Source organism: Cataglyphis hispanica, chromosome 4 (genome assembly GCF_021464435.1).
Source record: "Cataglyphis hispanica isolate Lineage 1 chromosome 4, ULB_Chis1_1.0, whole genome shotgun sequence".
NCBI lineage: Eukaryota > Metazoa > Arthropoda > Insecta > Hymenoptera > Formicidae > Cataglyphis > Cataglyphis hispanica.
Genome location: NC_065957.1, coordinates 8,441,650 through 8,456,212, shown reverse-complemented (window position 1 = coordinate 8,456,212; position 14,563 = coordinate 8,441,650). Strand labels below are relative to the sequence as shown.

At 32.5% G+C, this 14,563-nt stretch overlaps 1 protein-coding gene across 1 annotated transcript in view; it reads right to left on the bottom strand.

The window, feature by feature from the left end:
* LOC126849014 (uncharacterized) overlaps positions 1 to 14,563 on the bottom strand; it is a 71,977-nt gene that overhangs the window by 6,115 nt on the left and 51,299 nt on the right. The window contains exon 3 of the mRNA XM_050590470.1: positions 13,987 to 14,160. Coding sequence (XP_050446427.1) covers positions 13,987 to 14,160 — 174 coding nt within the window. The remainder of the gene's footprint in view (positions 1 to 13,986; positions 14,161 to 14,563) is intronic.

The following is a 14,563-nucleotide window of genomic DNA, read 5'->3' as shown; positions in this document are numbered from 1 at the left end:
AATTTCTAACTTAAATTTATTTTCTCGCAATCTTTTCTAAGATACTATGTTTTGTATGTTATATCATAGTATCGAAATGTTAAAGGAATAAAATATGCGGGAAATCGTTAATGATTTATAGACTTTTTCAATTGCTTGTCTGTTAATTTTATAGCTTACCATGTTGTTTTCTGATTAATTTGACATTTTCACATTTGATTTATGACTAGACGAGTGTAGCATTCTCGAAACAAGAAAAAAAGAAAAAAAAAAAACAATGACGTTTAACTGAACTCTGGCTGAATCTGGCTTTCCAGACTTACACTGCACACTGTAAACTGCATTTCGCCCATGTCTGCAGCCACTATTTTTCCCAATGCTCTATAAATAATTCAAGTTAAAATAATATAGTTCCTTCGTTCTCAGGCACGATATCTCCTCAGATTTCAGTCTCAGCTTTCAGAGATACGCGTAAACACCATGACCGTCGTTGAATTATGCGCGAGACAGATATATGAACGCGTTTTATTCGATGTCACAAGCCGAGAAAGACAAAAAGCTTTTTCCCAGGCGTACAAAAATATTCCGCGTCTGCGATGATAGATAATACCACATAATTCAGAAACAAAACTATTAAAGTATATAAAAAATTATGCACTTTTTATATATTAATTTAAATTTTATATAAATTAAAATAAATATTAAAATTTAATTGTAAAGTTAACAAATTAAAAAATTATGAGTAAATGCTAAATTAAATATACAATGTGATATAATAAAATACATTTAAAAAAAAAAGCAATTTGTTTGCAAATGAAAAAATTGTTCAAATTGCAAACGATAAAACAGAAAATTAAATTTACTAGAAATAATTTTATAGAAAATATTTCTCAAAAAAAGAAAAAAAACATGATATATGTACGTTCTTATCGCCTGTGTATGCAAGTATATTCTTGCGTTACGCAATCTTCATGACAGTGGCAATGAACATTTACTTACTATATTTTTTTAGTACATATAATACACATATACACATGTACATACACGAATAGACAAACGCCAGATCTCGAGATTGCAATTACGATTGAAGCTTGCACAATGAATTACGCACCACAAATGTATGTACGTATGTATGTGGTAGAAATAAAATAAAATATCGTTTACAAAAGTATCGTTGTTAATACTTTTTCGAGAATATAAATTCTCATATCTTCATAAAGCTCTCTCACAAGTTCTTTTTTCGACAAATATATTTGCACGAGACATTTTTGGCGACAATAGTAATTAAATTATTACATTCGTAGACTCTAGATATTTGCTGAATGTATCGCTTTTAACAGAGCAATGCAATAAAGCAACGTATTTAAAAAAAAAAATATTATTTATTATATATTTAACAAAGCGATTTTTTTTTTGCGAATTTTCATTGTACGTAACAATACTTGCAAAAAATATTCTTACACATTGCCAGAGATGCATGAATTTCTTTTCCTCGATAGCGCTTGCACCCTCACACAGATTTGAGGATAATAAAGGACTGGAAAGAACTTTTACGAATGTGGTTCGACGTGACCTGAATTTCGGTGAAATTCTTTCAAGGTTTGCGCGACAAGTTTTTCATACAAAGTGAAAGCGGCAACCCCGTGAGAGTAAGCGGTGGACGTCCTCTTGCGAAGCTTCATTCTGTGCTTGTCGCTCGAGAGATGTTCATCCAAGTGATTTCTCAGATTCTTTGAGAATACAAATGTGTCTTAAATGTTTACATCCGCGCTTTATAGAATATAAACCTGAGTATATCACAAAACTGCATTAAATTCGCCAGAATGATTTACAGAAAATTTTAAAATTTTATAAATAAGTGTGAAGTGTCATTATTAATAATATTATTCTTGCTTATTGAATAAATGAGAACAATTTATTTTTACCATCAATAGTTCAAAGACTAATAAATTTCTGAAAGAAGATTCCACCAGCTTTCATGAAAAAGGGTCTACGCAATTAATACACGTACACATTGTATGTATATCATATTTCTATTTTAAAATAATCTACCTAAACCTTACTATGTGTGCGTCTTACTATGCCAGTGATATGTGTTTCATGTGAGACAAAGCTTATTCTATTTCTGAAAGATATTAACAACTTTTTGTGTATTTGAAGGATATATTAACACACATATAGAGCGTGTGCAATGATCGTGGTCGACTCTGGCGTAAAATTGGCTTCGTTTCCGTCGTAACAAGCATCGAAATGATTCGACTCAAGGTAACTACACCTGCGAGGGTGCTCAGTGGCCAAATCTGCGGTCCATAAAAATAGTTACAATGTTCTACCGACGCATATGATGAAAGAGATCCGTGACGAGTCGGCACGAGCCCCTAAGCGCAGCTGTGAGAAATGCACACCTATAGGTACTAAGCATCGACGGGTCGCGCGCGACCATAAAATGATCGTAAAAACTTAATTTTACGAGAGACATAATATATTTGCCACCACCACCACCACCACCACGGTATCGCCGTGTCCACGAAGAAACGGTTGCGCGCGCGAGTGTCACGGGGTAAAATTTTTGTAAATACATGCGTAGAGACAACCCCGTGCGCGCAACATCTCGTGCCGAATGATCGGATGCGGAAAGGGTTTGTTTGAAAACTTCCTCCCGGCGACAAAATCGGATGCGAGGAATCGTATTCCGAGGATGTTTTTATCATTGAACGTGGTAAAATCAAAAGAGCTTCGTGTGTTGTAAAATAAATATTCAACAGGTGATAACATAATTTCTGCAATAAATAATATGTACCAAAAGTAAAATCTATACTCTATCATCTCGTTTCTTCATATTCATTTTCAGTTTAATCAACGCAAATTGCATAGTTAATTTCTATAATTATGGATTGTATATGTTCTTAAATGCAAACATATTAAAGGACTTTAAATATTAATTTCTAGAGAAGGAGATCGCGATAAAGAAGTCACTCATCGGTACAAATCATTGCGAAGCCTTGCCGCGAAGAACATTTTGTGGAACGACAGGAACCCGGCCTCTCAGCCCGAACATCGTTTCGTTTACGACCAATTAGTAGATCCAGAAACATACCTATCTACCCTGCGGTATGAAAAAGAAAGAAACAAAGAACGCGAAGCCCGAAGAAGAGAGAAGTCGCCCGGAGCCACAAACTCGCGGTAATCTCTGAAATGAACTTCACGAATCAGCCGACGCACGGTTCTACCCGAATTTTTCTGGCGAATGTAAAAACAAGACGCCAAAAATGCCAAACTTAAGGTATATATAATCAGCCAATTCCATGAGGTGGGTGGTCCCGCTGAATCTCATTTAAAATGACCGCCGCGTCATCGGAACGTCGCGTTATCATCGACGATACATAGTAGGGACGGATGTAAAGCCTGTTAGTGCCCCATACACGTATGCACATTGATTGAATTGATCATTTGCACTTATCTTTATTTTCACGTATCTGCAGAAAATCTGTTTCTTAACAGAAAGATCGTCTGTACTTAAGTGCGCATTTATTCGTAATTTTGTGATAAATTGTGGGTGGAAAAAATTACGTTATTTCCGACAAAAGATTAAAATACCCAATAATATTCTTTAATAACGTGCTTGATTTAAAATACATTTTATTAAAAGATGCATTTAAAAAATGCATATATTAAAAGAAATGCAAATCCATATTATTTAATGCAATATAGAATCTTTTTCGTGAATAAAAAAAAATCGAGTTTAAAATAATCTGTTATCAGAATCTTTGTGAAACACTAGCTGTACAATGTATGCATATGATGTATTATAAATCTCACGAAACTGCACGGTAGTGTCCATCTAAGATGGCTAAATGTTCACAATGGATGTGAGTAGTCTACATTACTAGCAATTACTTTAACGACGCATATTAATTGGGATAATAAAACCTCTTACGAGGGTATAATTATAATATTGAATTATGGTCGACGTTTATTCTTGTCACGCGATATTAACGACGCAGTTGTCCGCTTAGACTGTTGTCGTTTATGTGTTCGCTCACAATGTCAGAGACATTGGATTAGTAAAAGCTAAATGTGAGGTTCTTCTGTCGAGAACGAATCCACCTGCACGCGCTCCTGATGTCTTCATTTCTCCGAGTCAGCGAAAGAAATCTTAAAGAAGAGACAAAGAGAGAGAGAGAGAGAGAGAGAGAGAATTGACGCAATAAATTTTTTCATACATAATTACATGTCGTCTCTCAGGTTATATAAGAATCTACGTTAATTGTCACACGAGATAATTTGCATGGAAAATATTAAAAGACAGAGCTTGCGCTTTTGCAAGACAAAGAAAATATTACTAAAATTGATTAAATAATTTTCTCAACAGATAAAGCCAGACGAAGATAGATGAGACCAGAAGAGAGACAGTTAGAAACGTAAGCTAAATGTACATGGAGTGACTACTATTCAATTGAGGTACCTCCTGAAATCGATCGTATACTGGACAGGTAAGTAGATGCACTTTTGCCAAAGTATATCCTAGTCGCCAGTTGCGTATCTTATATGGAAGTCCGCTTAAACATTTTATAGGGTGGTCGGTGTAATTTGATGGCCCATAAAAACGCCTAGTCTAGTTTTTCCCGGGGCATCGTCATCCGTCGTCGGCGCAGGCCACGCGCCTCCTTGACATTTCATGACCACGATTTCCTAAACGTCGCTCCATCATCTTCGGATTTACGTCTCTTTAACCTGCGTGAAGTGCAACACGCGCGATATTGACCGAAACGTCAACCACATTAATTGAGGTCCTAGCCGATTATAAAATAATGCAATGTTTTTGCACACGTGGGTATGTATTTATTAATAGCAGATTCCTGAGGTGGCATTCGGAAATCTTAGTATCAAGTCGAAACTATATTTTTAAACGCGTTTAAAATTAGATTGCGATAAAAGTTTATAGCATATTACATAATTTGAAGAAAATTTTGCTTTAATTTAAAGCTCATTTATTGAAATATTTAATATTAAAAATTGTTAAAAAAATAATATTCATTCAAATTTTCATTAATAATCAACCTTACATTTTTCAGAAAATCTATAAGTAAATTTTATTAAAATATTAACACGAAGAATGATGGAACGACTGAATCAGTCACTATAGCCGACGGTAAGACTGAGGACGACCAATGAAACGGCATTGTCGTGAGGCATCCCCGGTAATCAAAAGGAGCCGAAACAGTCCTGAAGCAGGAAACGGAAAACGTGGTGGAAATTGAAAATGTGATAGACGGCGAGGCATAGGGGATAGAAATGGCGATCCAGGATGAAGGTGGAAACCTACGGAAATTATGGGAGCTGCGTTCGTATTCCATGTATAATACATAAGACGAACTAACACGCGTTATCATGCATCACAGCTACGACTAGAAATATTAAAGATTAAAGTTATATGTATAGATAACAGTTTTAAGAATACATCGTGTGTTCGTTTAAATGAAAAGTTATTAAAATCATTATTGTTTTTCGTGTGAGACGCTCTATTCGAGAAACAATCGAATCAGAAAAATTCACAAATAATAAAATTAAATAATATAATTTTTAAGCAATGATACATATATATTATATTGTATGTCTCATAATATGTATATGTGTCTTACGATAAAGACAAGAGACGGGCTGATAGGGCGACTGATACATAACTGCCGTGGCAGTTGATACGCTACATAGTATAGTAATCTAAGTTGTGTTTATAGCCGTGAATATATATGCATAGCAGTCCGGTGAATCGTAGTGGCGCGAGAAACTCATTACTCCACGGCGCGGGTATTAGCATATTTAGAGACTGTTTCCCCTCTTTCTTCGCTTTGCCCCACCTATCATCCCTTACTTCATCCCGCCTGCCCAACTTCCACCACTCTAGTCGGACTATCAGCCGTTCTGTACCTCTTCTCATCGCTTAAGGTAAGAGACGGTGCAGCTGATGCGCGTTATTTCGATCGAAGAAAACGTTTCTTCAATTTTTTTCATTTTGAAGATTAATGATATATGATGCAATATGTATGATAAACGTACGATAAACAGCATTCATTCATTGTAGACCAAAAATCATATGACGATGTAGTTACATATACAGAAAAATAATTACGCAACAACATTTCCTATTGTTCGTCGAATAAAATGGCAATGTGCTGTGTGAAATAATGTTTGAAGTGTCTTCTAATACTTTGAATTGTTACAAACGCAAGTAGATCCAAAGGCTATATAAAGCGCTTATATAAGAGGTGCTGAGAATCGTAGAAAGGGCCAAGTAATTAAAGAAGCTCATCCTAAGGGACAATTAAATTTAATGAAAGGCAGTCCAATCTCCACCCCCATCTCATTGGCCAGTATTCTAGCAACATTATACATATTCTTCTCTCGAAATTCCACACATTTCCTAGATTTCAGTTCCAATTATTTCGGAGGAAAGAGGGCGACATATATATTATACATTTAATATCTACTTTTAAAAAACTCATCTCTTTTATCTAACTCTTTAATAAAAATTTTAAACAAAACAATATGTAATTATTATGTCAATTTAAAAAAAATAATCTCTTCAAAATTATTATTTTTTTCATCCATTGCGATAAAAAAAATACGAAAGCACAATTCTAAGGAATATGTATTGTCAGTATTTTTCACACACTCACTATATGTATATTATAATATACTTGTATCTTTCATGGCTTTAATCGAAGAAAAAAAAATTAAATTTTTCAATTAATTAACAGGCAATTTATGCAAATGGTTTTATAAGAATTTTGTGTGAGCATTTTATTTATTATAAAAAACATCAATATTTTGTCAAATAAAATAATTTATAGAGAGAGAGAGAGACAAGCCTTTCCTAATAATTCCAAGTTTACATTTTATTCTAATATCATTCTTAATATTGTTCCCAATCTAAAAAAAAGTAAATTTTTTTTTTTATATAAAACTCTGATTCAGATCTGAAACGACAAACCGGATTCTACGAATCGTACGCATATGTCAGCGTTTACATTCGGTTGTCGAGAAATCTTCGTTTATATATCGCGAATCTCTGTTTATATTACTACATTTGCTCGTCAGCTGTATTACATGGTACAGTTTACTTAATCGTTTCAAAAGTTTGCAATATAAACTCAAAAAAAAAAAGTCCTAGACTAATTTTATATTATTTTATACAATAGCAAGTACACCTCAACATTTTTTCAACTTATGTTGCACTATCAAAATCTTAAAATACAATCATTGTTTAATATATTTTATATGTATGAACTAAGTCTTTTGTTTTATTCATATTTATATGTCTGTCAAATTTTCATTTGTAACTATATTAGTAACTTCCATTTTAATATAATACATTAAACTGTTCTAGTCATTTCAATTAATTTTAAAATAATATTTTTTCGCGTAAAATTAAACGCTCTATTGACATGGAAATTATATGTAAATTTATAACACTGTAATAATTATATTTTTCAGGCTATTATCTCAAGTGCTGATAATTTAAAAATTGAGCAGTCTGGAGTCTGGAAGCTTTAATTGCATCTACTTTTCTTTTTATTATGAATTTATGAATCGCTGCCGCTGATTGGCAGTGATCGAACCAACGAAACCCAGATTCGACCATGAAACTTTAAACGGAAACACTTCAGACATCTAACGAGCACTCGACGTCGACAGTTATATGACATATTATCTTTAAGAACCTTCAATATTAATAGTTATTTGTATGTATGTGTTAAAAATGCAATCTCAAAAAATAATATAAAATACTAATCTCAAAAAAATATTCTATTTAGATAATTCAATAAATGATTTGCATTGTAAACATATATATTAAAAAACTGTAACAATTTAAATAAATGTTTTAAAGAAGTATAAATGTATAAATAAAATCTAGAAGAAAATTGCAAATAGTTTTGTATTTATGTATACATGTAGTTATGAATTCGAGGAAAAAATGCTGCAAATATGAAGAAAAACGATGGAGTAATAAAAATGGAGCGCATTATGGTTTAAAATATATTCTAGAAATTAAGATTTTACTCAAGATTTAAAAAGGTTGAAAGAGATAGATAAGCCAGCAATAAATAAGTTCGGATAAACCACTTTGCATTTTTTTTTGTCCGTATATCGATCATGGTGAAAAAGTAAAACGATATGGTTTCGTGAAGGGGTACTCCCATTACGTGAACGTTATTTAGATGGTGGTGTAAGGGTCCGTTGGGGAAGAAGAGATCTTGGAATCATTGTTACAGAAAATGGGTTGCTGCGATGAAATCTTTTTCAGAAAGTGAAGGGAACGGAGATAAAAATGAAAGGCATAAAAAATGAGTAATATGAGAGAGGCACCGTATGTTAAAAAGCACGTTGTTTTGAGATTCCTACAAAGAAAATTTAAGAAAATAAATTATAAAAATTTCCTTCGATTTTTTTTATTTCTTTTTATTTCTAATACTAATAGAAATAATTTTTGTCGTCTTTTTAATTACTGCTAAATATAATTTTACAATTATAATAATTGTTATATAATAATTGTTAAATAATTGTTATAATAATTGTTATATAACCGTAGATCATAACCGAACATATCAAGATGATAATCAATAAAATACATCTTAATATCAATAAGAATGTGGCACTAATAACAGTAGAGCTATTGTTTTCTTATTAGCTTATAGTCTTCCATCATTACAGAAAATATATTATAATCTTCTATAATTGAATTTGATCAGATTATTCTCAATATTAGATATTCAATATTTCTATTTTTCCATATAAAAAGAAATAAATTTTTTTCTTATTGCAATTTTTTAAAAACTAAATGATCAGATTTCTGTTTGATACAAGTGCCATCTTTTTAAGACTACTAAAAGTTGGACCAACTAGATCGATAAAGCAGAAAAAGGCGAGTCGGTAATCTCGGAAGTGAAATGAGAGAATACTTTTCCTCCTTCACTCACATATTACAGAGCATATAAAACTAAACATAGATATATAGGGCGACGAAAGAGTATGGTGGTATAAGAGGGTGATACCACTAGAAAACATGAAAAGTTATTTTTCCGGGCGGAGAATAAAGTGGTTTCATAAATTTCTACCGGTCCAGCGTAAATAAAGGAGAACTCGAGAGAAGGAGTTTAGATTGCATTAACCAAATATGACTCAGAAACATCGGCCTCATATAAAGTTTTCTTGAATAAAATTATTATACTTCACAATTTTATATAAGATCATCAAATTTAAAACAAAATATATATTGTAAAGAGGAACGCTCGTTCTCCGTCTATTTAGTATAAATATTTTCTCTCTAATTTCAAAAGAAAATATAATATTTAATTTAAAGTAAATTTGATAATAGTGTGTGAAGATGAAATCATTAAGAAAACTGTTGTATTTTCTATTGAACATATTTAGCGCAATGAATTAATAAATATCAATTTTAGTATTAGAAGAAGAGTGAAAATCAGACAATTTCACATAATGTTATAAATATGCAGTAAAAATATAAAATAATAATATTTAAAAGAGTACCCATTTTGATTTTGGAGGAAGTAAGCTTGCGTAGAAAAAAATAAAAACAAATTTTATAAACTGGATTCATTGTATTGGACTTTCAATCAAAGAAAAAGAATGACTATAACGAGCAATCAACATAAACTTGTCGTCAGTCATAAAGTAGAACGTTTACATATCACCGGAACGATCCGCCGACTTTGCATACGCATACGCGAGCCTAAACATAGGAAGTTGATATAGAAGTCTATTCTTGTAAAACAAATAATCCCTGCAGATCCGAGATACGTATCTGTCTGCGTATTCGAGAGTATCGGTAAAAAATTGAAGAATAAAGCGAATGAAAAAAAAAAAAAATAAGACAAAAAGTGTAAATCTATATTCTATTCATTCATTCCTCATTTATTGCACTTTAATTAATTATATATTTTTAAAACGTTATCACAGTACTTATTAAAATAACCACCAGTGTTGTTATATTTTACTTGTTTTCATTAATTATTATCACGTGCAATGAGTGCTATCTTCAAAATACAACGTCGATATATGAAGAGACATATTTAAACGCTCGCATTTTAAATTACTTAGAGACTTGCTAAAAGAAAATTGTGTTAATATATTGTACTAACATTTTATAAATAATATTATAAGTTGAAAAAAGAATAAGACGAATTTGTGGGAAAAAGCGTTTAGTTACTGTCACGCATAATGAGCCTATCTTTGAAATGAGATCGTTGATATATGAAGAGACGTAGAAATATTTAAATGCTCGCATTTTAAATTGCTAATAGATAAGATACTTGCTAAGAGATAATTATGCTAATATATAAGACCAAAGTCTTATAAATGATAATTAAATAATAAAGTTAAAAAAGAATAAAGCTAAATGTGGAAAAAAATTGCATCGTAATATCTATCTGAAAATATGCTATTATTAATTAAATTAAGAAAAATCCAAACAATGTTTTAAAGTTTGTAATATTATTTGTTAATGTATGAAAAAGAAATTTTTATCATGAATTATATTAGAGGATTTTACGGAAAAATATTTTGTGAATTTAATGTGAATTGAACAAGGAAGAAATATATCAATAGAATAAATCGGCAACAATTAAGTTTTGCAAAAGATATGCTAATAAAAATATCTTTCAGAATAATGTAATATTTTCATATGAATTAATATTTGCTTTTAAATTTAAATAAACACTTACGCGGAGAAAACAAAATATTAAAATATCGAATTTATGTCCGACGGTAAAACATAGATATAGTTCTATCATAGATGGTATGACATTATATGACGACCAATGAAAATCTTGCATTCAAACATAAAATTTTAGATAAATATACAAATACCTATACATTTTAAAGAATAATTTTAAAAAGGGAATGCAAGAAACTTTGTTTATTAGAAGACTTACTTTTATTCTCAATTACAAGATGAAATCGTCGCGAATCGTGAAAGAATACGTTTTAAAAATGTACATCGCTCTACATATATATATAAATTAAAAAAGAAAAAGTAATAATATTTAAAATACATGTGCCAAATGAGACAGCTTTTCGTCCGAAAGAATTGATCTCAAAAATTATATTTACGCTTGTGATAAAACATTTGTTAATTTTTGTAGATACTACGTATATATAAATAAATAAATAATTAAAGTTAAGAAAAAAAAAAAAAAAAACGATATAGACGAGATATGCGAAGTAAAAGTCTACGCAGAGGCGGCCTCCTGCCAAGCAGACTATACGGGAGATGCGGAGAGGGTATACGGCTGCAACATCAAGTATCAACAATATTGCTCACGGTCTCGGTCTTTTGACACGCGAAAAATAAGACGAGAACGCGACGGTATCCGCAGAGGAAGGCTCCTGCCCTTCTGGCGGGGCTCTCTCCGACCAGCGAGTTCGTTGCAGAAAGAGTCTTGGAATTCAAAATGGCTGTCGCACGCGGGATCGCGAGCCTCTATGCGTGGGCAACCCGGCAAACACCATCTCGCGTTCGTGGCACGTGGTGGTATGTCGCTTAAGAGCGTCACATCACGGCCATGATGATTCTCCGACTCCGAGAATATTTTTCTCTTTCCGTGAGAATCGTTAGTCCGATATTTTATAGCGAGATAGATAATAAATTATGTATGTCAATTAATTCTCAGACGGAGCTTTTATTCATTTTATAAAAAAAAAAAAAATCTGAATTATTGTATGAGAAGTTATTATTTATCTGATTATGAACGATCGTTTTGATAGATAAACTTTTAAATAGATTGATTCATATATTTTATAATTTTGTGAAATTATATATCATATTCTTATATTTGTTTAATTATTTAAAACTCTGCCGTATATTACAATTGCAATCGGATGAAAGTAACAGTAGATTCAAAAAAATAGAAAAAAATCAAAGCTACTCTTGGCTCGCGAACGGCCATGCTGCGCTTCACGCCATGCTCTCGACGGCAGCCATGCTCTCTAATACAAACTTTGGGAGAGATTTTCCTCCTTTCGGCCATCATGTGACCCGATGACTGGTCCAATTCGAATCTCAACTTTCACCATGGAGCATGATCCGATTGAAACACATGCCACAAACATTAACGCGATAAGAAAAAAATGTATTATATTATTATATACAATTATATACATTATTAATTTATAACACATGAAGTGATATAGATTAAATCGTCATAAACCCTCCTCGTATTGTGGAAACATGACATTCGATCAGATTATGTCGGAGTATGCATCTATATGCATAGATTTTCCCGTACGAGCAGAGAAACTTCGCCATAATCGCCTACTCGCTCGACCACCGCGAGAATACATCTCTCTGTCTCTCTCTCTCTGTCCTCTTATGTCTTCCCCAGCTCCCATGACTCGCGCATCTTTCTCTCCTCCTTTCTCTCCATCTCATTTTTATTCAAATTCATTGGGAAGCTTCTCGACGCGGATACTCCCAGCCCGTTTTACCGGCGCTTCCCTCCTCTCTGCCCGTCCGTTCCTTCCTTTTCTCCTTCTTGTTTTCCATAAATTCAGAATTTTATTTAATCCGCTCTCTACCACTATGCATCTTTATTCCTACGTACTGTAGTGTAGCCTAAGCTAAAACTCGAATACGAGAGGCCTTGTCCGTTGTATCTTTTAAAGATATCGTACGTTCAGAGCGTATAATCAGAAACATGCTACTATATAAGGTATCCCGATATCGTGCTATCACCAGAGTTTAATGGATACAAAAGCCTCAACTCTTAAAGAAGAATGCTGCTATTGACGTATTTATAATTTAGAGCAAATGTCTTTTTCTTCTCAGCAAAAATAATATTATGTATCTTAATTATAATTAATATACAAATATTATAAATATATATATATGTATATATTTGTAATATTATTTTTCTTTTATCGACGCTAAAATTAGTTACAGATTTAAACTCGTTAAGATTTTTGATCGATAGTATTAAAATTTATGTTAAATGTTTGATAAAAAAAGAGTAAAATAATAAAAAAAAGAAAAGCAAAAAATATCGAAACTAAAAACAATTTGCAATTTGCGGATAAGTATTATATTCATAATCCTATTTCATATTATATTCCAATTACACTATGCAAATGACATTTAGGATCGATTCGCAAAAATCGCATGTATAGTAGAGGCAGGTAAAATTTTCGGGGGTCGAATATATAATCAGCGAGAAGTAATTTAGATAGCGACGCTATTTTATACACTTTATATCACTCTCGCAGGTTTGCACGGTCATAAGATATGGATGTGCGTGTGTATGCGTGAATCGGTACGACGATGGAAGGATGGAGGACGAAGGTATTCGTGAAGAGAAGAACAAAATAATGCTGAACATGCGCGCCATTGGAAGATCGTAAAACAGGAGGATCGAATCGTAAGAGTTGATAGTTATCGCGCGAATTTCTTTCTGCAGCATTATTGCCTAATGAGATCGTTTTATCATGGTAGGAATCTCAATAATCTAATGAGCCAGCAAATATATCGGTAAAGAGCCATCGCGTTAAATATCATAATATAAAAAAATGAAACATGAAAAATTAATGTAATTTAATTCGATTTGAATTAAATAATCTAAGAATTTTATCATTTTTGTAAGGTCATTCATCTCTATTTAATAGCACATTGATTATCTTGTGTAAAGAATGGACGTCGGATATCGTTATTATCTCATAACATCAATACTTAAATATTTCATAAAATTGAAGAATTATTTTGTTTTACCCAGAGATGAAATCCATTAACAAGTTTGATATATGCAAGATTAATGAAGCATATATAGTGGGTGTATTTAAAAACTTTATCCGGTTTAACAAAGTTCGAATAATGAGAAACGAAATTTGAAAGTTTTTATATTTTGATCCTTTCTAATGCGCAAGAGCTGTGTTTCTAGAGACATAATCGGTCCACAGAAATAATTCTAACGTAATAAAAAATATGACATTTCAACTCACCTTGCGGCTATAATAATAATAATGACGCAGGGTTCGCTGCGGGACGACGACAGTCCAATGTCGTCGTGCGTCGCGGCGGTAGAAGGGCGTAGGGAGGTGATGCTGCTGCCCTTTTCCCTTGCAAGGGTCACTGTGACCCGAATAGTTACTCCATGCCGATCCGTTTGTCAGCTGCTGAAACAGCCAATGTACGTTGGACTCGCGTTTAGCACAGCTGATTAAAAACTGGGACATCGGATATGCTATTTTTACGAAATTTCACGGGCATTGTTCTTTCAAGACCGATATTCATACAAGACTCGTAACAATCTTTATAATTCTCGCTGTAATGGAAATTGCAATGTCACTAATAAACATTTTCGTTAAATCTGTTTTTTCAAGAACGCGGATCATAAATCTTGCACCATCCAAGAGATTATATAGTTTATTTTCAACGAAACACACTTTCACAAATAATGACAAGAAAAATTGCACACGGATTATCGATCACGTATTCATGATCTGCAATTAAAAATTCGCTTCAAAGTGGCTGGTATATTAACGTATTACGAAGTACAGTCAGCAGAATTTTTTTCCG